The sequence below is a fragment of the Glossina fuscipes genome, unplaced genomic scaffold (genome assembly GCF_014805625.2).
Source record: "Glossina fuscipes isolate IAEA_lab_2018 unplaced genomic scaffold, Yale_Gfus_2 119, whole genome shotgun sequence".
NCBI lineage: Eukaryota > Metazoa > Arthropoda > Insecta > Diptera > Glossinidae > Glossina > Glossina fuscipes.
In genome coordinates this window covers 550478-570391 of record NW_023998462.1, presented here as the reverse complement: position 1 = coordinate 570391, position 19914 = coordinate 550478, and the positions used below count along the sequence as shown (strand labels likewise).

At 33.1% G+C, this 19914-nt stretch overlaps 3 protein-coding genes across 5 annotated transcripts; 1 reads left to right on the top strand and 2 right to left on the bottom strand.

Annotated features, from left to right (window-relative positions):
* Nucleotides 1-551: 551 nt before the first annotated feature.
* On the top strand, nucleotides 552-11734 carry LOC119640314 (protein argonaute-2). Of its 2 annotated transcripts, XM_038038253.1 has the most exons (10): nucleotides 552-1418; nucleotides 4921-5099; nucleotides 7915-7989; nucleotides 8401-9183; nucleotides 9237-9459; nucleotides 9523-9934; nucleotides 10226-10565; nucleotides 10627-11312; nucleotides 11370-11539; nucleotides 11596-11734. In XM_038038253.1, the coding sequence occupies exons 2-10, from the start codon at nucleotides 4991-4993 to the stop codon at nucleotides 11732-11734; spliced, it is 2937 nt and encodes a 978-aa protein (XP_037894181.1). In that variant the 5' UTR covers nucleotides 552-1418; nucleotides 4921-4990. The 2 variants fall into 2 exon arrangements, with proteins under 2 accessions (XP_037894181.1, XP_037894182.1); XM_038038254.1 differs by lacking the exons at nucleotides 552-1418; nucleotides 4921-5099 and adding an exon at nucleotides 6246-6264.
* Nucleotides 3929-4472, bottom strand: LOC119640317. Its single transcript, XM_038038257.1, has one exon. The coding sequence runs from the start codon at nucleotides 4444-4446 to the stop codon at nucleotides 4264-4266; it is 183 nt and encodes a 60-aa protein (XP_037894185.1). The 5' UTR covers nucleotides 4447-4472; the 3' UTR covers nucleotides 3929-4263.
* On the bottom strand, nucleotides 4408-6245 carry LOC119640316. Of its 2 annotated transcripts, XM_038038256.1 has the most exons (4): nucleotides 5257-6245; nucleotides 4744-4871; nucleotides 4668-4678; nucleotides 4408-4613 (listed from the first exon to the last, which is right to left on the bottom strand). In XM_038038256.1, the coding sequence occupies exons 1-4, from the start codon at nucleotides 5400-5402 to the stop codon at nucleotides 4509-4511; spliced, it is 390 nt and encodes a 129-aa protein (XP_037894184.1). In that variant the 5' UTR covers nucleotides 5403-6245; the 3' UTR covers nucleotides 4408-4508. The 2 variants fall into 2 exon arrangements, with proteins under 2 accessions (XP_037894184.1, XP_037894183.1); XM_038038255.1 differs by having other exon boundaries at nucleotides 4408-4678; nucleotides 5257-6242.
* Nucleotides 11735-19914: the final 8180 nt, after the last annotated feature.

The following is a 19914-nucleotide window of genomic DNA, read 5'->3' as shown; positions in this document are numbered from 1 at the left end:
CGACACTGATTTCATGTTCGTGTCCAAAATATGAAAAATGTTATTCACCTTGATGCTAAAATTTGGCAACGCTAGTCGCAATGCAAAAATAGAATCAAATGTATATATATTTACCAATCGAAATGTATTCATCTTTGTTTGACTGCAAAAAGTCGCCATTACATACGTAAATATTTACTATTTATACTAAGCTATGTATATGCTTTTATAAACACCAGCTAAAAGATAATAAAAGCTTACAGACAAAAGAGGAGAGAAAGAGCACGCACTGTGAAAAAGAAAAGGAGCGCATCTTGTGAAACACAAAACAGAGAAAGGAAAAACAACTGTTTTTTATAAGATTTTGAATGAATAACGCGAAAGCTGAATACACATATGCTGATGAGATACAAATTTATGCACAGATTTGTTGCTGCGCTATCGGACTTTCAATGTTTAAAACGCAGTAAAATATTAAGTGTATACAAAAATGTACACCACTTAGGAAACGAGTTAAAAAGTAATAATAATTAAAACAAAAGCAATAAAAAGCAGAGGTAATAATAATTAAAAGAAAGCAGCGAGAAAGCATAACGCGAAAAAACTTTAGCGAATCTCCGCGTATGTAAATTTGTACTTTTGAAAGCAAAAGCAATTTTGGTGAATTTTTAAAAGATGATAATTTCAAAGCTTTTTATGTTCTAGCTCGTTCTTACCGCCTTTTATTGTATTTTTAATATTCTTTTTTATGAAAAAAAAAAGCATTTTATAGTTTTAACGGATTCGTATCCAAAATAAAGATTTCGCCAAAAATTTTATTATTGCTCGTGTATAGACATTTTGTTTGCATGTGTGAAAACAATACAAGCATACATTATTTACATGCAAACGTGTGATTATGTGTCGGCAAGTACGAACTTGGTAATCATGAATTATCAGATAGCAAAGACAAGTAATAGAGGGAGACTTTTTCGACAATGCAGTAAATTCTGAGCGCCGCATCTCTAATATTATCAGCGCGCTCTGCGCCCTCCTAAATGACAAAGTAAAATTATATTTGTAAATGAACACTTTTATTCATTCAAATCGATATTTATTAACTAAAGGCAAACATTAAACGAAACGACGAATGTGCTTAGTACACGTGTTTTAATATCTGAAGTAAAAATTACAAAAACTTTATTTTTACCTTTAGGTAATCTTCATTCAGTAGTACTAGTTTTTTATTAGTTAATCTATGTAAATAAAAAAGCACGTACAGAGAAAAATCAACCCAACTTAAATAACGCAAAAGCAGCAGCTTCCCTTTGAACATAAACATAAAGAAATAGGAAGAAAATTTTGCATGTAAACAAAACTGGAAACGTAGTGAATTTATGCTATCATTGTATTCAATGGTGATTACTGATATTAATATCGGGAGCCAGTTTAATGTAAAGGTAAGACTAGATGTAAACGTGATTGTTAAAATATTAATTAAGTACAATTCATTGATAATACAAGGTGAAGAAATCAAAAGTAAGTCAACCCCAAGTAAATCAACACCAATACGAAATTGATTTATTTACCATCTATACCACTTGCCGGTAGCAAGAGCTCAGAGTATTCAACGACGTATATGATCGGCAGATAAATATGCGGCAAGCTACACTTCAATAAAGCGATTAAAATTAGGATGGCGATATAATTTGTGGAATTATTGTAAAACTGAATACATATGCAGTGGCGCAACAAAGTCTACGTTCAGAAAATTGAGGTTTTTTTATTAAAAATTGCATTCATGGGTTGAGGGTCAAAAAATATTTTTCTTAAGACACAAAATCGCATACTAAGGAAAATATCAGTATTTTTTTGACGTGGTATCAAGTTATAATCAAAAAATTGCATTAATCCCATAAAAACCACAAAAAAGTCTGCACAGTTCGAAAACAAAATATCTTTAATCAATGGTAGTTGGTTTTTATATATTTTTCACATTTTACCGAAAAGAAATAAAGAAATTCACTTTAATAGATAAATTATTACTTATATATACGAAAACCTACCTGTAGACATGTAGACTTTCTTGGGCTAACGCATACAACGCATATAATTTCTTACATACTCTTTTGACAAACTGAATACAAACTTTACTTATGCTAACTATATGCGTACTTCAAAAGATATACATATATTTATATTTGTATAGAAGACACCAGCAAGACGAACATTTGTAAACATTGAATAGCTATTTTTTTTAGTGTTATAAAATTTATCCCGAAATCTAGCATATGATTACAAGGAACAACGATAATTGCCATAAAACGCTTAATTTACACTAAAAAACGAATAGCTATAAACGAAGGTGTAAGAACAATGTCTAGCAATGGAGTATTGGATTCATGGTGTGTTTGTAAAGTTCAAACATTCTCGAACACTAGATATTTTCTTCATCTCCGTCACCAGCGAAATCATACATGTCTGTCACCTTAAATGTCTACAAACAAATAAAATAAATCTCATAAATCAATTTCATTACGAAATTTCAAAACTATATCGAGTATTAAGTTTATATATCTATGCATCTATGCGTAGGAGTTAGAAAAACGCATCGCAGACGGCATGAAGTGCTCGTGTATTATGAAATCAAGGTAACTTAATCTATGAGAAAAAACTTGCATTTAACAATTTTTATCACTCCTCTGAATGGAAAGGCAACACCGTTATTTTACGGGCTCGACTGCGAAATGAAACACTAACAATTTTCGTTTTTCCTTATTTTTAAAAATTAAAACTAGAATTTGTAGCTAAGGGATTTAAATTGGTTCTTATAAAATTTCTTAGCAAAATTTTCGCGAGTTAAAAAAACGCCCATTTATTTTTCTCAAAAAATATGTATTTGCTATTCAATATCTATTTCGTCCCCTTCAAAGTAATCTCCCTTAGACATAAAACGCCTATACCAGCATTTTTCTAATCCTCGAAGCATTTCTAATATGCGCTTTTTAGTAAGCCTTTGCGTTACAACGTAAAAATCGAGCAAGGCTTAAAAGGAATCACGACGAATTTGATAAGTTACGCAACAAATTGAACTCCTTATTATTACCAATTTATACGTCTGTCGGTCTGTTTTTTTTTTCATAGGGCGCAAATACGTGCAATAGGGATTAAGATTTAATAAGAGAATATTTCGTATGGTAGGCTTTTAGAATTAGGCATTCTCTATTAGAATTTGTTGTTTTAAGCGGCGTACTTTGCTTTTTGAATTATAATTCACTCCCTTATCCGGCTTTAAAAAGAAATAAAGACACGCTTCCATAGCTTGAAGAGTAAAAATAAGGAAATCATTGGAATTGTAAACTGCAAACGTAACTTTTGAGTAGTAAAGGAAATCAACACAATTATAAACAAACAAGAGGACTTGAAGAGCACGAGTGGAAAAATATAAAAACAATTTGCTGTATAAACTGGAATTTTACATCGTCAAAATAAAAAAGGTTTAAAATGATAGAATATAAAAATAAAATTGGGAAAGTTGTATGTTTGCAATGAGATAATCAGCATTTACCCCTCTTCTTTTTTCGTTTTACGGCGAAAAATATGTGATATTTATCTGCAGTTTACATGAGTATGACTTCCCAAAGCCAGCCAACTGTAAAATAATCCACTCTTCAAGTACTCAACTTAAGTTTGAAGCCACTACGGGCTAGGGCTTTATGCGCCAGAAATTTTCTATTGTTTAGTTTAAAGAAAGATTATGTCAAATTTAGAATGTGAAAATTGTTCTCTAGTGGTTACGTCCAATCTTTTCTGCTTGTCATATTTGTTTTAAAAATTCCATAACCTAAATTAACTAGAGGTGTTTTTGAAAAATGACTAACGAAATAACGTCTAACCACACATTAATTGACAATATGTGTTGCAAGGTTTGTGCTGATACGGATCGGGGATGCATAATGAAACAAATTTGGACCTACTATTGCCTATAAATTCGAAGCAAAATATTAAGTACATATCAATTCAATGAAGACGATGAATATTACAATTTACGGAAAACGTGATTGAATTTAGAGACATATATCTTTAATAACTTTGTGGTTTCAAAACGTGCATAAATTTAATTGTACCAAACTAATCGATTAAGTTAATTTTACCGAAAACTAGCATTGTATTTTAGTAGCAGATGACACTGCCTTTTAAATAAATAAATTTTAAGGCAACCTCAGTTAATGAAATAAATACAATCCCTTTTTAATTTCAACATTCATCATTCATTTTACGTTAACGATCTAGTGATATAACAAGTCAGTATTCAACTGGTTTGATAGTAATAAATCTTGACAAAATAAAAGCCACCATTACAGCAGCACAAACAAAACAAAGCGCAAAAATATAAAAAGATTCTTCTGTAAATATATCCGTGAAGGCTGGAATATCGCTGTAGATTTGTTCGATAACCGCCAATGTGCCTTTATGCTGACGGGCCATTTCTTACGTTTTTATTTTTATTGCTTGTATCTCTTAACGGCGAATGTTCTTCCAGTCAAATTTTATCGTCTTTCTTTTTTTTTGAATGCCTTTGCTGCAGATTTGGTAACTGCTGATAATTTTTCCTCTTCCTCTGGAGCTAATACCGATAAGTATTTGTTACACAACTGCAAAAGTTCCAGAGTGTTTAAGTTACTGCTCAGAAATTGGATATCTTTTACCTTCAAGTGTTCTAAAATAACAAAAAGAAAAAAAAAATAATAGCCAGAGTAGAAAGCTTTTTAATACTTTATTTACCTTGAGCTGATTCGATTAAGGAAAATTTAATCTTGGGTTGCTGACGATTACATACAACATCAGTTTTTAGCAAGCAATTGGGGTTGCTCTGTGTCACCCGCGGAACCGATAGCAGAAATAAAAATTCCCTGAAATATATTGACATAAATATTAAACTTGTATTTTTTTTAATTTCAGGGTTAGTTTTGCTTGTTTGAAGTTTGGCTGCGATTGCAAAAGCTTCAAACTGACGCCAACTCCGACGAAAATGTCAACGGAGCGTGAGCTGGCTCCAGCTCAGCTTCATGCTATGACGTTTCCGGATATTGGAGACGCTTTGCAAATAACGAAAGCCGTAGGGGTCATTGGTAAATATGGTAAGTAAATCTAATTTTTAATGCCTTTTCTTTGTATTATCAAATTCTCTCGGCTTCGGGTAGCTTTGATGGTCTCAGCGAAATTTGCAATGCTTGCGAAAAATAAAATTTACGGTATTCGGAGATTCATCCTCCTCTTGTATTTTCATTTGCTTACCTCGTTGACTTAACGTTTGCTGCAAAGGGATCAAAAGTAACTGTTATACGTTTCACTCCTTTTAAATTAACTCGCTTTAATTCCTTTCCGATTGCCGAAACAATACCAGAAGAACGTGTTAAAGTTCCACTGTAGTATATAGACATAATGTTTTTAGAAAATTTTTGGATATGTTATGAGAGGAAATGGTTGCTTTAAACGGGTGAACTTTAAAAGAGTGTTGCAAATTGACGTTTTCGAATTTTAAACTTTTAGCTATATGTTCGCAAGTCATTTTGAGTAAATACTGCAATGTTGCCAGTCCTGCCTTCATATTGCAAAAGAAAGAGCGTTAAAAACTCTAGTGCTTTCTCACATCAATTTGCGATAAATTTGCATAATGTATTCGGTTTAATAAGAATGATTGTGGTGTATAAACCTTTAAAAAATTTCCTACATAAATTGAATAGAAAAGGTCTAGCGAAAGCTTTAAATCTAAAGAAGTTAACAATTGACACAAGTACGCATATTCCGATGTGACATTGATTAGGACTTCGTAGTCGGTATCCATTGTGCAGCATTCTTACTTATAACAAAAGCGGATCCAACTAATCTCGTCTCGTAAAATGATGCATTCAAATATGCACAATAAATCTGAAGATATTTAAGTTGCTCTCGATAACAAATGAAGCTTGCGAAGGAAGAAACCGGTTTAAAGAAAAATAAAAGCATTTATTGAAGTGATTCTTAGATATTTAATTAATAGTGATTTTATTTCAAAGGGAAAACCACTAATTGTGCCTAATATTGTGTTCTCTAAACAAATCATCGCCTCTAAATAGAAAAGGAATACATACACACAAATTAAATTCGAAGTGTGATAACAAATTCGTTTTGCATTTGTTATACCAACAAAAAAAACCCAAACAAGAAACAAAAAATAAGTCAACAAAAAGTGATAGAAAAAAGGCTGAACATCATTTAATAAAAAAATTCCTAATTAAATAAACATGTATCCTGTTGGTCAACGTAAGTAGCAAAAACACAAAATGCCATTCATCAAGTATTAGTATAAAACGTTATATGTATGTGAGTGAAACGGTTTCATATGTTGCAACATTTTTGTGTATTTAAGTATTCTCTTTTGGTGTTCTAATTCGTAGTACATTAAACAATGACATTAACACTGCACCGCCGAAAGTAAATGACACCGCCGAAAGTACATGTCACCGCTGAAAGTAAATGTCACTGCACTAATGCTGCCCGAAGCCTATTTTAAAATAAAAAACATAAATATTTTTCTATATTGTGAAGATATACAGATTTTACACAAAAATAAATATAATCCTAAATAGTAAAAATACGACTTTGTCCTGTCTGTTCTGTTGGGGTAGCTCCAAATTCTCATTGACAGAAAATTTCGATTTCAATGTCCTCTCGCCGCAAAGTAGGTCATAGACTCTTGGCATGCAAAATATTGGAGTGGTTACCTGAATTTTGTAACATCAACTCCTTAAAAATATAATGTGGGATATTCAGTTCGAAAATGCGCTTAATGGCTGGTTTAGGGGTTACGCAATTGATCTACACGTTATTTTACAAATTCCTGATAGATACGGTACTTTTAGGAATATATAAGAAAATGAAATTAAAAGCGCCTTGTTCAAATTTCAAGCGTGACAAACCAACACCTCTAACTAGGAAATACAATTTTTTCTAAAGTGTACCCATATATGCTTTGATAGCTTAGCTTCATCGTAAGTACCAAATTATTTTCTTTTACTTTGTTTAAATAAAAAGAAATTATCGGACGTTTGGCCAAAATAAACCGATCTTTTAAACCGTTTCACTTAACCCTTTTTGTCCTTGTTGAAAAACTTCTTTAAAAAGCCGGCAGTAATACGCCTCTTATTCTGGTTGGCGATGTGCACATAGCCTTATCTTATTCCATTTTGCGAGCTTGAACATCTTTGAAATTGTTTTGAACTTCAATAAGGTAGAAACTTTCAAAAAAAATGACCAATGAAGTAGGTTAGAATAGTCAGTCGATATGATATACAATAGTATTATAATATATATATTAGTAGTTAATTGTGCCGCGATTAAACTTCGGGTATCCCCGGATTACACGCCGTAGTTTGCGTCTATAATTGAAAAAATCCATAAAAAGCAAGAATTCGTTCTAAAGCTGCGTAAATTAGAACCAAGCATTGGTTGCATATCTTAATATTATATTGCGTTCCTGCGGATCACTTTCTATGTGATGATTACCTTACAAAACTTGTGGTATATATATAAATTTCTAAAAGATACAAGGTAAATTGTATTGGAGAAAAGTTGATGTCTGCTCTGTGTTAATGTTCATTCACCATGTTATAACCGAGTTTTACGACATCGATGCTTTAAAAGGTGAGAAGACTTATGAGATATTTTACGGACCTCACAAATCAACACTGGCGTGGTAATTGGCGATTCGCGTTTAAAACGTAGGAAGTTTGAAGTGTAAATTATTGTAGCATCTCAAAAACTGAGATAAAGGTACTGCAAAATTGGAGAAAATCAAAACTATTGTGTATGTTGGCTGACGTAAAATAAAAAGGCATATTATTTAGATTATGATTGATTGTGTATTTGTTTTTCTTCCTTATTTTACATTGAGATTTTCCTTTTTAATTATAGACTCACAATGGACACCTACACCCACTAGGCCACAGAGCCCTTCTCAAGTGCAGACTAGCTTCGAAACATTGACATGTAAATTAAAAATTCTAAATTGTAAAACCTAACATTGGAAAATTATATATTGGTTTTTGTCTTCCTTTTATCTTATTCTGCTTACATTTTCTCTAATATTAAATTTTACTAACCATACTCCAAAACTTATTTTTTGTGTTAAAGGAATAAATTCGTATTCTACTAACTTCCTTCGACTACTAACATAGAATCTAGTGTCTAGTTAAACCAATGCTACATTAGCTAATCTAAAAAACTTGCTAAACTTCCTAAAATTTGTCCATAGTGCTTTTCATTTGAAGTCATTACAAACAATTTGTTTTAATCTAAACGAATTATTTGTTACTGTTACCGTTAAATATAATTTGAAGAGCATATCATGGAGCCATAGTTTCAAAAAAAAATTGAAATGAAAAATTGTTAAATTTTCAGCACCATCAGCTCCTGGTTCATCTGTGAATCCCACCGCTGTGACCAGCCCAAGTGCTTCAAATGTGGCAGTGGGTGGCGCGACTGTGGGTGGTCCCGCAGGAACACAGTCGGCCGTGGCGTCAGCGTTAGGTGCCACTTCCACAGTTGCAGCAGCAGCGGCGGCAGCTACTTCCACCACACAGCCTGAACTGCCAGTATTTACATGCCCTCGACGACCCAATTTAGGCCGAGAAGGTCGCCCAATTGTTTTGCGTGCCAACCATTTCCAAGTAAGCATGCCACGCGGCTATGTGCACCACTACGACATTAACATACAACCTGATAAATGCCCACGCAAAGTGAATCGAGAGATTATTGAGACAATGGTTCATGCATACAGTAAAATTTTTGGGGTATTAAAGCCAGTATTTGATGGTCGCAACAATTTGTATACCCGGGATCCATTACCTATTGGTAACGATCGCCTTGAATTGGAGGTCACGCTTCCAGGGGAAGGCAAAGATCGTATATTTCGTGTTACTATCAAATGGATGGCTCAAGTTTCTTTATTCAACCTCGAAGAGGCTCTGGAAGGTCGTACGCGTCAAATACCTTACGATGCCATATTAGCTTTGGATGTTGTCATGCGGCATTTGCCTAGCATGACCTATACTCCAGTTGGTCGCAGCTTTTTTAGTTCGCCTGATGGCTATTATCATCCGTTAGGCGGTGGTCGTGAGGTATGGTTTGGATTCCACCAAAGCGTACGCCCTTCTCAATGGAAAATGATGTTGAATATTGATGGTAAGCTTATTGTTTGCACTGCACAAGCTTCCATATCATATTTCCATTTCCAGTGTCAGCAACGGCTTTCTACAAATCACAGCCAGTTATTGATTTCATGTGCGAAGTTCTAGACATCAGAGATATAAATGAACAACGAAAACCGTTAACAGATTCTCAGCGTGTTAAATTTACTAAGGAAATTAAGGGTCTAAAAATCGAAATAACCCATTGTGGACAGATGAGACGTAAATACCGCGTTTGTAACGTTACACGACGACCAGCACAAATGCAATCGTAAGCTTCCTAAAACACGTGTAAGGTAAAAAGTACACACATACGTTTGTTTCTCACTCACAGATTCCCTTTACAATTGGAGAATGGCCAAACTGTGGAGTGTACGGTAGCGAAATATTTCCTCGATAAATATCGCATCAAGCTACGTTTTCCTCATCTGCCATGTTTGCAAGTAGGCCAAGAACATAAGCACACCTATTTGCCTTTAGAAGTGTGCCACATCGTTGCAGGCCAAAGGTGCATTAAAAAATTGACCGATATGCAAACTTCCACCATGATTAAGGCAACTGCTCGTTCAGCTCCAGATCGTGAGAGGGAAATCAATAATTTAGTCAAGAGAGCAGATTTTAATAACGATTCGTATGTCCAAGAATTTGGATTAACGATTTCCAATTCAATGATGGAAGTAAGAGGACGAGTTTTGCCACCGCCTAAGTTGCAATATGGGGGTCGAGTCTCCAGCATGACTGGTCAAGTGAGTATAAATCCATGTCGCTGCTATATTTATATGGTAGTATTTATGTCTGTTATAATTTTCATCTCAAAGTTTCGTTTAGATGATGAATTTTATGCCTTTTTTGATAATTGCTTTTAGCCAAGTTAAAAATCGTATGGCAATTACTTTGTATGTCACTGTTCGTATCACTTGTTAAGGATGTGTGTTTGTTAGTTAAAGAATAGTATATTTGTGGCTTGACTTTTAAAGTATAAGAGGAGTAATTAAATGGGATAAAAAAGTTTTAGTTATTTTTGCCCAAAATTTTAGCAACTCTTCCCGCCACAAAACAAAGTAAGCTTGGCTTCACCAAATCAAGGCGTTTGGGACATGCGGGGTAAGCAGTTCTTTACTGGGGTGGAGATACGTGTGTGGGCTATAGCTTGTTTTGCTCCACAGCGCACAGTGCGTGAAGATGCTTTGCGTAATTTCACCGCTCAATTGCAAAAGATCTCGAACGATGCTGGCATGCCCATCATTGGCCAACCATGCTTCTGCAAGTACGCAACAGGGCCCGATCAGGTGGAACCAATGTTTAAATATCTAAAGCAATCTTTCACAGCTTTGCAATTAGTTGTTGTGGTCTTACCTGGTAAAACACCAGTTTACGGTAAATACTGGAAGCAGCAGATGTAACCGGTGAACATTTATTATATTTGGAAATTTTACAGCTGAGGTGAAGCGTGTAGGGGACACCGTCTTGGGTATGGCAACCCAATGTGTCCAAGCCAAAAATGTGAATAAAACTTCTCCGCAAACGTTGTCAAATTTGTGTCTCAAAATAAATGTAAAGCTTGGTGGAATCAATTCTATTTTGGTACCATCTATACGCCCAAAGGTGTTTAATGAGCCGGTAATATTTTTAGGAGCTGATGTCACTCATCCGCCCGCTGGTGACAATAAGAAACCTTCGATTGCTGCTGTTGTCGGTTCAATGGATGCTCATCCTTCACGTTACGCTGCTACAGTGCGCGTTCAACAACATCGCCAGGAAATTATCCAGGAGCTCAGTAGCATGGTGCGGGAATTGCTGATAATGTTTTACAAATCGACAGGTGGTTACAAACCTCATCGCATTATTTTGTATAGGGATGGTGTATCCGAGGGGCAATTTCCTCATGTTCTACAGCATGAACTGACAGCCATAAGAGAGGCTTGTATTAAGTTGGAAGCCGAATATCGTCCGGGCATAACATTTATTGTCGTTCAAAAAAGGCATCATACTCGCTTATTTTGTGCCGAGAAGAAAGAACAAAGCGGCAAGTCTGGGAATATACCGGCTGGTACGACAGTAGATGTGGGCATTACCCATCCAACCGAATTTGATTTTTATTTGTGCAGTCATCAAGGCATACAGGTAAATATGAAAAGTTCTTTTATTGAGCAGTTGTAATTACATAAAGAAACACTCTAGGGTACTAGTAGGCCATCGCACTATCACGTCTTATGGGATGACAATCACTTCGATTCCGATGAATTGCAATGTCTAACATATCAACTTTGTCATACTTATGTACGTTGCACCAGATCTGTGTCAATACCCGCACCGGCTTATTATGCTCATCTTGTGGCTTTCAGAGCAAGGTAAATAACTATAGAGCTTATGAATAAGGATGCAAAAATTCTTTGTGTAATTTCAGGTACCATCTTGTTGAAAAAGAACACGATTCTGGTGAAGGGTCTCATCAAAGCGGATGTTCAGAAGATCGTACACCCGGCGCAATGGCAAGAGCAATTACAGTTCATGCAGACACAAAAAAAGTTATGTATTTCGCCTAAAAAATAAAACCTTCAAATTCGTTACGCAGACCAAACATGTTCATAAGAAAAAGAAAGCCAAGAAGCTTCGTCAAATTAACAGAAACACAAATTTCGAATATTAATCTACACAATTATAGACACAAAGCAAAAGTGACAGCGACACTTTCCAAAGGATAGAATGCTAGAAGACAAGTCTTTTAATTTAAATATCAATCTTAAAAGTGAAAAAAACAGTAAATTTCAATCACCTATAAGCTTTAGTTTAAGCGAAATTACTAATTTGTGTAAGTAAATATTTTTTACAAAAACTGAAAATAATGCTCTCGCCTTATTTTATATCCCTTTTGCTTTTAATATTTTTAGTAACGCTAATTTTTTTAAAGGGATCTAATTATGGAGACCAAGTACAAGCAAACGAGTTTATTCTTTATTGCTGTAACTTTTATTTATTACTTTTTCTTGTAACATTAGTTCGTTGTTGAGAATATATATTTATATTTTGTTTATATATTTTTTATTTTCCTTAACGATGAACCATAGCATAATGTAATTAAACAGCTTTTTGACCAGCTTGTGAATTTGGACTCACTCAACTGTATATGTCTGTTTGTAAGCGGCGTTGAACTTGTAAAGGAGATCGAAATATGGTATATGTGTATCTCCAATAGTCGATAAATTTTTTTTACCTGGGAAGTAAACCTAATGCAAGTTTTTATTGTTTACGTCTATAAATCGTTCAATTTCACCCAATAACGCCTATAAATAAAAGAAAATTATTTTAATACTTAGATGTGTAATGGTTACACAAGTCTTCAACAGTACATAAAAATAGAATTCCTATATTTTTTCCATTATTTTTTATTATCATGTTTCTCAAGGGCGTATATATTATTACATTTCCTTTCAACCCAAAACTTTAAAATTGTTTTAAAAAAATTCGATAATTCTCAAAACACGATTTAAACGAAGGTCGAGTAAAAAATCTCATCAAAAACATTGAGAAAGGGATGCCTACGTTGTCGACGAACATTTATTTCAAACGTCATCAAAGCAATTTGCATTCTCAAATTCTTTTTTAAAATCAAACATGTTTTCCCTACGCAACGAATCAAACAGTTACTTTTAATAGTTTGTTTGATATGAATAATTTCAAAAATGTATGAAAAGTGAAAAAACAAGTCAATAAACAAATATTGCGGCCACTGACGTCCACGTCCAAAACTTACCGTTCGAGCCGATAGTTACGTCACTATCACTTTCCTGCTTGCAAATGGTCAAACAGACCTACAAGAGAAGTTTCATACTTTCTCCAATGCATAGCCTAAAAAATTTTTCTTCTTTCCATTTGATTTTGAGAATAGGTAATTTGAAATACGCACTTGCGTATGCACAGACGAAGAAAACAAAGTATGTATTCCCATTTTCTTTCGATAAAGACACAGTTCAAGTTAACATTTAATTTTCCAATTTGAAATATGTAACAAAAGGGCAAAAAGCATCATTGAAGGAAAATAGTTATTATAATTTAAAAAACACTAAAAGGTAAAAAAAAAAAAAATTTATCTTCAAAGAATAACAAAAATACGAAAACTCAATTTTTATAGCTAAAAGAGTAGAATGCATTATGTTTGTGCTTTCATTTGTAGTAGCTAGCAGTACATCTCAAATATCCGTAAATTAATCTGTGTTTTCGCTATCAAAAGCCTCAAAACGAACATCTGAAAACATTATTCAGTACTATTTCGCACGTTTTGAAATTTGAAAAAATTATCTGTTCAAAATATCCCCTTTGTAGCTATGGGCTAAAGGGCTTAATTGTTTCATCTCTGTACAGAAGTCATACATTAAATGGATTTCGACCTTGATTGGCCAATATGCGAAACTTCTTCTAACCCGAATATAATAAATTTTTATGTTTTGCCGCATATGCTAATTTCAATTAGATTGGATGAAACATGTTTATTTACTCTAATAAGAATTCATTACATACACTTTTCAACAACACAAGGGATTTAATCTTAATGCAACGTTAGAATTTTTTTAATTTAAGAAAAACAAAATATATTTTAAGTTACTAGTTTTCTGATGAATCTTTTATAAAACTGTAATAACATGAATCATGGGAGCTTTATTTAAATCATTTACTTACTTCTCATATGAAAGATGTATCAACGAAACCAACAAAGGTATATATAAATCTAATTCTAAAGAAGCTTTAAATCATTGAAATAAGCGGGGCGAACGAATCGCAACAATACATTTGTATTATTGAAAATACCTTATAGGGCTTTATATGTCTATCTGCATTCTCCTAACGAAGCAAAGCAATAAATCGATTTATTTAAGTAATAATATTAATAATAACTAGAAGTAAAATGAGCAAACACGGTTTCTTACCCAGACAAAATTTACGACAAACATAATCGTTTAAGATAAAAAAAAATACAAATGCTTTATTTTAAATTTATACATTTGTGTAGCTTAACAATATTATTATTCAATTAGTGTATTCATTGTGAGCTTAAGATAGGAACTTATCAAAAAGCTTTAACTTTTACTTTTTTAAGAGAAGTTTATTTCCAAAAGCTGTAATCAATTAAAAACTATGTGGATTAGAAAGGCATTAACATAATCTAACTTGACACGGTCGAAACAATAAAAAAAAAGAATAATGATTCCTTGTTTATTGTCCTGTAACATATTCATATTTTTCAGTAGCGTAAATAGCAACAATAGACGCATCGGAAAACGTGTTTCAGTAAAAGGAGCTTTTCATATTATTATTTAACTACACGTAGCATAAAATATTTTTTCTAAGAGAATTGTTAGGCTACGTAATTTACGACTAAAGCGAAAAGTAATAGAAATTCATTTAAAATTTTTTTTATATTCATCATAGAACTCATTGAAATTATACTTACCGTAAGTTTTCACTTTCGTTTTGTTTAGGTCGAAAATCAGCTAAACCGCTTTAACAACAGTGTAATAATTACAAAGATGATGCTCATTTTTTTTTTGTTAGTAATAAACTTTCTAGTAAATTAAAAGCGAGCATGTGCTGCGTGATGCGTCTTGCAAATATCAGTGAAAGTAATATTTTGCAAATATTTATGAACTTCATCATAGCATCCTTATTTATTACAATATTTGTACGGTATAAAAATCTTTCCTTTTTCAATACATTTCAATCAAAAACTTCAGATAAATCCGTTAAATAAATAAATACCTAAGTTTATGACTATTCAAAAAGGTCCTTTAATTATTCTACGTAAACACCATGTGAATAGGTCTACTAGAAATTCATTGCTTTTTAAATATTTTTCCCCTTAGATGACGGAGTAACGAAGGCTGCTCTTAAGACGAATCTATGTTTTTTATCTGTTTTTTTAATTATATTTATATTAGTGCCTTTTAAGTTAGTTTCTGTTGAACACTTTTTTGTTTGAAGTAAAGTTTCAAGTTTCCCATTAAAAGTTTGTTATAAAATGTCAGCATAGCACATAAACTAACTGTTTTTTAAATGTTTTTCCAAATTAGAAATTATATTTTATTTTAAGGCACTCTTTCTTTTTTTCAGTAAGTACAAAACGTAAAATGCTATGAAAGGAAAGCTACATTTTTTTTTTTTAACAGAAACTTCTAAGACTTCAAGCCGGGAATATTGTCTTAGTTTTAAATACAGGAAGAAATTTAACTGAATTATAATGCACATGTACATGTGAGTATATGTTAAGTACACACAAAAATACACACATGCATTAAATATGTATATATTACTAGATTAATGAAAATTTGTAAAGTGATTTGGGAATTATTGCAACTGTACGTGATTGTTCGAATTAATCAATTTTTGATAAATTGTATGTAGTTTTGTTTAAGAATGAAACACATGCTGTCAGTTAATCATAATTTTTCTCTTACACACCATAATAAATAGTTTTAGATATTAAAATTTTTGGATTTGCGAATATATAAACATTGTGCAAAAGTACTAAGGTTCAATAAATGTCGATGTAACTCCACTTATTCTCCGACTTTCAATGTTTTAAAAACTAAAACAAAAATATATGGTCGTTTTCTCGTTACTCAAAAATTATAAAACGTAGAAACCTGGAAAAAAATCGATCACACAGTTATAAGAGATTATATTTTCTGTTCTCACTTTATTGAGGTTTTTATGCTTATTAATCATAAGGTAAACAAGACAGAATGTTTAAAAGTATTTTGTACATTGCTCAAATGAATATATATTACGCGCCTAAAAACGCGTCAATTCTAAAATAAATATGGGGGACACCATGACCTAATGGATTCATTTTTTTTTAATAATACCAGCGCTATGGGTATCAAATAAAACAACTCGGAGAGTAGAAGGCGACAATGTGAGTGTACTAATTTTAAACTAACCCGTTGTCGTAAATTACTTATATAGACTTCCATTGCGTGTCCTTGTAGATGTCAACGATGTCTGTATCAATCCTATATTTTTGGTTTTGACGAACAAAAAAAAGAAGTGTGTTTTTGCAAGCACTCACTGATTTTAAAGTGACCGCCAACGTCAGCACATGGTAGATAAATTTCTTTTTAAAATACTGTCCATACGGGTGTCAAATAAAAGAGATAAGGGGGTAGAATACGAAAAGTTAAGAGTGTTAATTCTAAATTAATTATGGACGACGTTACCACGAGGTAGGTTAATTTTACCTTTTAGTGAAGTAATAGGTAAAAGATAAATTTTATCCAATTCACTTTTTTATGACAATAAACAAAAGATTGGGCCCCAAAGATTTTACTGGTGGTGGATATGCGCGATTCCGACCGGCTCTGTCGTGCCGCCATTAGATGTGAAATGTTTCGATTTCTTTTTAGGCGAATAAAATGAACTATTTAAAAAGAAGGGAAATTGATGAACAATGCCGCATTTTTAATAATGGTTGGACCTTGCAGTGATATGAAAATTAAAATTTTGGGATGTTGATGAAAGATATTTTATACCAGCAGCATCATGGTTGCGGTTACTGTTGAACGCGTTACTATTTAGAGTCTCTTCGTCCAGCTTGGACTAATTAGCTCAATCAGCCGTGACCAGTAGAAATATTGTTTGTTTTGGTGCTTCAAAGCTTTACATTGCGGATGCGCCGCGCAATAAAGAAAGAAGTGAGAGCAACATGTTAAGTCCATATAAGAAAATGTATGATAGGTTAATGGTCTTAATATTTTATTTTAAATTTGTGGGCTTTCCAATACGATGCCAATAGAATTGTTTCTTTCAAAACTTCAAATTGTCTTCCAAACGTTAAAGTCTTAACGAGAAAGTACAAAGTCCTTGCTGGGAAAAGGATTGCGAAGAGAGAATATAAAACGAAAGCATGGACAATTTTTTGTTCAAGTTTATTTCGAGGACTATCGCTTATGTACTTTACTTTAAATTGATGCTTCTATAAAACTTGTTGGATTTAAGGAGTATTTTGAGAACGAGTTTTGTTCAGCATTTGCAAAGCATCCAATGTACAAATTGGATGGAATTGGGTTAAAAGAACTCTTATAATAGGCTTTTGAGAGAAGTAAAGCTGGGGTTAAATTTTATGAAAATTAATGAATCATTTGATTTTCCATTGTAAAAGTTTTAATGATTTTATTTTAATGTTGGATGTTGGGGATTAAGTCGGTAGGTAAGCATCGCCGTCAGGCATGTCGCTAACATTATGGTTGAGTTAAAGTTTAATTTATCTTACTTGAAGAATCAAAACTATTTTTATTTCATTTATTTATTTTTTTGTGAATTTGTTTGGTTGAAGTTGAAGTGGGCGGAGAAGGCTCCAAACTTGATGGTGTGATGAGTAACTTGTTTTGATTTAAGGTTTTGAGGAACTGGTTTATGTTAAAAGCAGACGTTTTTTTGATATTCAGCTTGACTAGTTGATGTGGTATTTTATGTTGTTAAGTTTAAGTTTGCGTTGGTTTTTCCAGCATGTCTGTTCGATGCTTGGTTATTTCAAGTTGGTTGCTTTTTAGGCGATGATTGGCATACAACCGCAGTAAGCGTGACGGTTCTGGAGAGTAAAGGATTAAGTCCTCGGTATCTATGGTGAGCTTCTCTCATGCTGTAAGAGTTTTCAGTTTAAATTTTTAATATTTTTTCCACATTTGTGAACATGCAGGCAAGTGTTTGTCTAAAGGCGGGCGATGGTTATTATAATTGATGCAGAAGATACGAGAACATTGAGCAAGATTATGTGGAGATAGTCTACAGTTAGTAAATGTTGAATCAATCTCACGCGTCTTTACCGTTTGCCCAAGGCGCTGGCAATTTTTGCGTTTCGTAGGATTTGATGTGCAATGCTCAATTTTGCATTTAGGTAAAGTGCAGCGATCAACTATAATTATAACTTTTAAAGTATAGATCCAATTTTTATTTTCATTTGTTCTAGTCAAACTCAATTTTTTTATTAAGAAAAAAATTAATTTTCCACAACTTGTAAAGTAAACTTAAAGAATTAAATTCGAGCTTCTTTTTGTAGCTTGCTCTTTTCAAATGATTCCAAACTATCGCGTGGTTTATGTTTAGTCCCTGCACTATTTCTTGACAGCTTGTGTGCCGGTCTTGTTTCGTTGTAATGTTCATTGATTTTTTCAGTGACTGCGAGGTGCATCTTTGGTATGGAAATTTCCGGCACGGAGTCAGGCAAACCACTCCTGCGTCCTTCATTCACTTACAGCATTCCCATCTTACATTTGCAAATTTTGTGTAATAATGTTCTTTGAGTCATTTCTCTTATTGTGTTAGCTAATAAATTGTCTCTGTAAGTCGAGTCTATACAATGGTCACTTCTATAATAAACTGTTAGCTCATCAGATATTCATTTGATGTCTTGTTAGGTTACTGCATTTTCTGTAGATTTGATGCTGTTCCGTATATAGTTTACATCTTAATTTTAGCAATTTTTTCATCCCTCCCCAGTTGTGTAGATGTTGGAAATTTTTTACCGTAAACTTCGCTTCCCTTAGAAGATTGCCTTCATGGATCCTTCCTTTGCTTATGAATGGTTTAATGGTGACGTCATTTGAACCGCTGAATGTTGACAAATGCGACGTATTTTCATAAATTCTGTCAGTTCGATTCTCATTGGGTGGGAACTGTTGCCTCTGCAATTAATTTATTGGAATATGAAGCAAATTTCTTCAAATCAAACAACAAAAGTAATGAATTTGGAAAATACAGCTTTGAGCGTTTTGCTGAATAACTCAACATTACTCAACAGAGGACTGTTATTGATAGAACAAGCTCAACATCAACGAATTGATACTTCGTGTTACGTTGTTATTATCACCAAAACACATGCAAACACCTTTTATAAGTTATACGTAAGTATATATAAGTTATTCGTTGAAATTACAGTATGGTTACGAAATTCGCTTTACTCGGATACGGTTCGTATCACTAGATCGTGGATATTCTTTTTAGGAGAAATACATTTGCACGTTTCCACTTCAAGATGCTTTACTTACAGTCAACTTCTTTAAAAATTTTGCATTTTACTTTGGCAATGCTCTCCACTTCTCAACTCCAATATTCTTTTTCGATTTAAATGTTCTTGTCCGACTGACTCTGCCTTCTGCAAATAGTGTAATTATACAAATTTTTAAAAACATATTACTATTACCTAAGTTCATAGCTTCATTTTTAATCCGTTAACCTCCTTTTTTTATTGGTAAAATTTTAAGATAGACTTTATTGTTGAACTTTAACAAAAATATTGTAAACAAAAACGAAAATCTCATTGTTAATAATGCTGATTCCCCAATTATTCTTCTTCAGTTAACTTCAATATTGAATAAAGAAGCCATGGCTTGGTTGTTTTTTCTTAAAAGCAAATAATTTCAACGAACGTCTTAGTTTCAAAGGTTTAAAGAGAGGTGATTTCGATGTCAATGACAAAGAACAGCCCGGAGGATCACAAATGTTCGAGGACAATAAATTGCAAGACTTATTAGACGAAAACCCAGCTCAAGCTCTTGAAGAACTTTTCAACAGCTAAGCAGTTGATGTATCAACTGATTCTACGACGTTTACATGCGATGGCAAAGATGCAAAAGGGGGAAAGTAGCTACCAGACGAGTTTACCAAAAAAGTCATTTCCAATAGTTTGAATTTATTGCGCACCAGCCAAAAAAACAAGAGTTTTCTGTGGCGTATC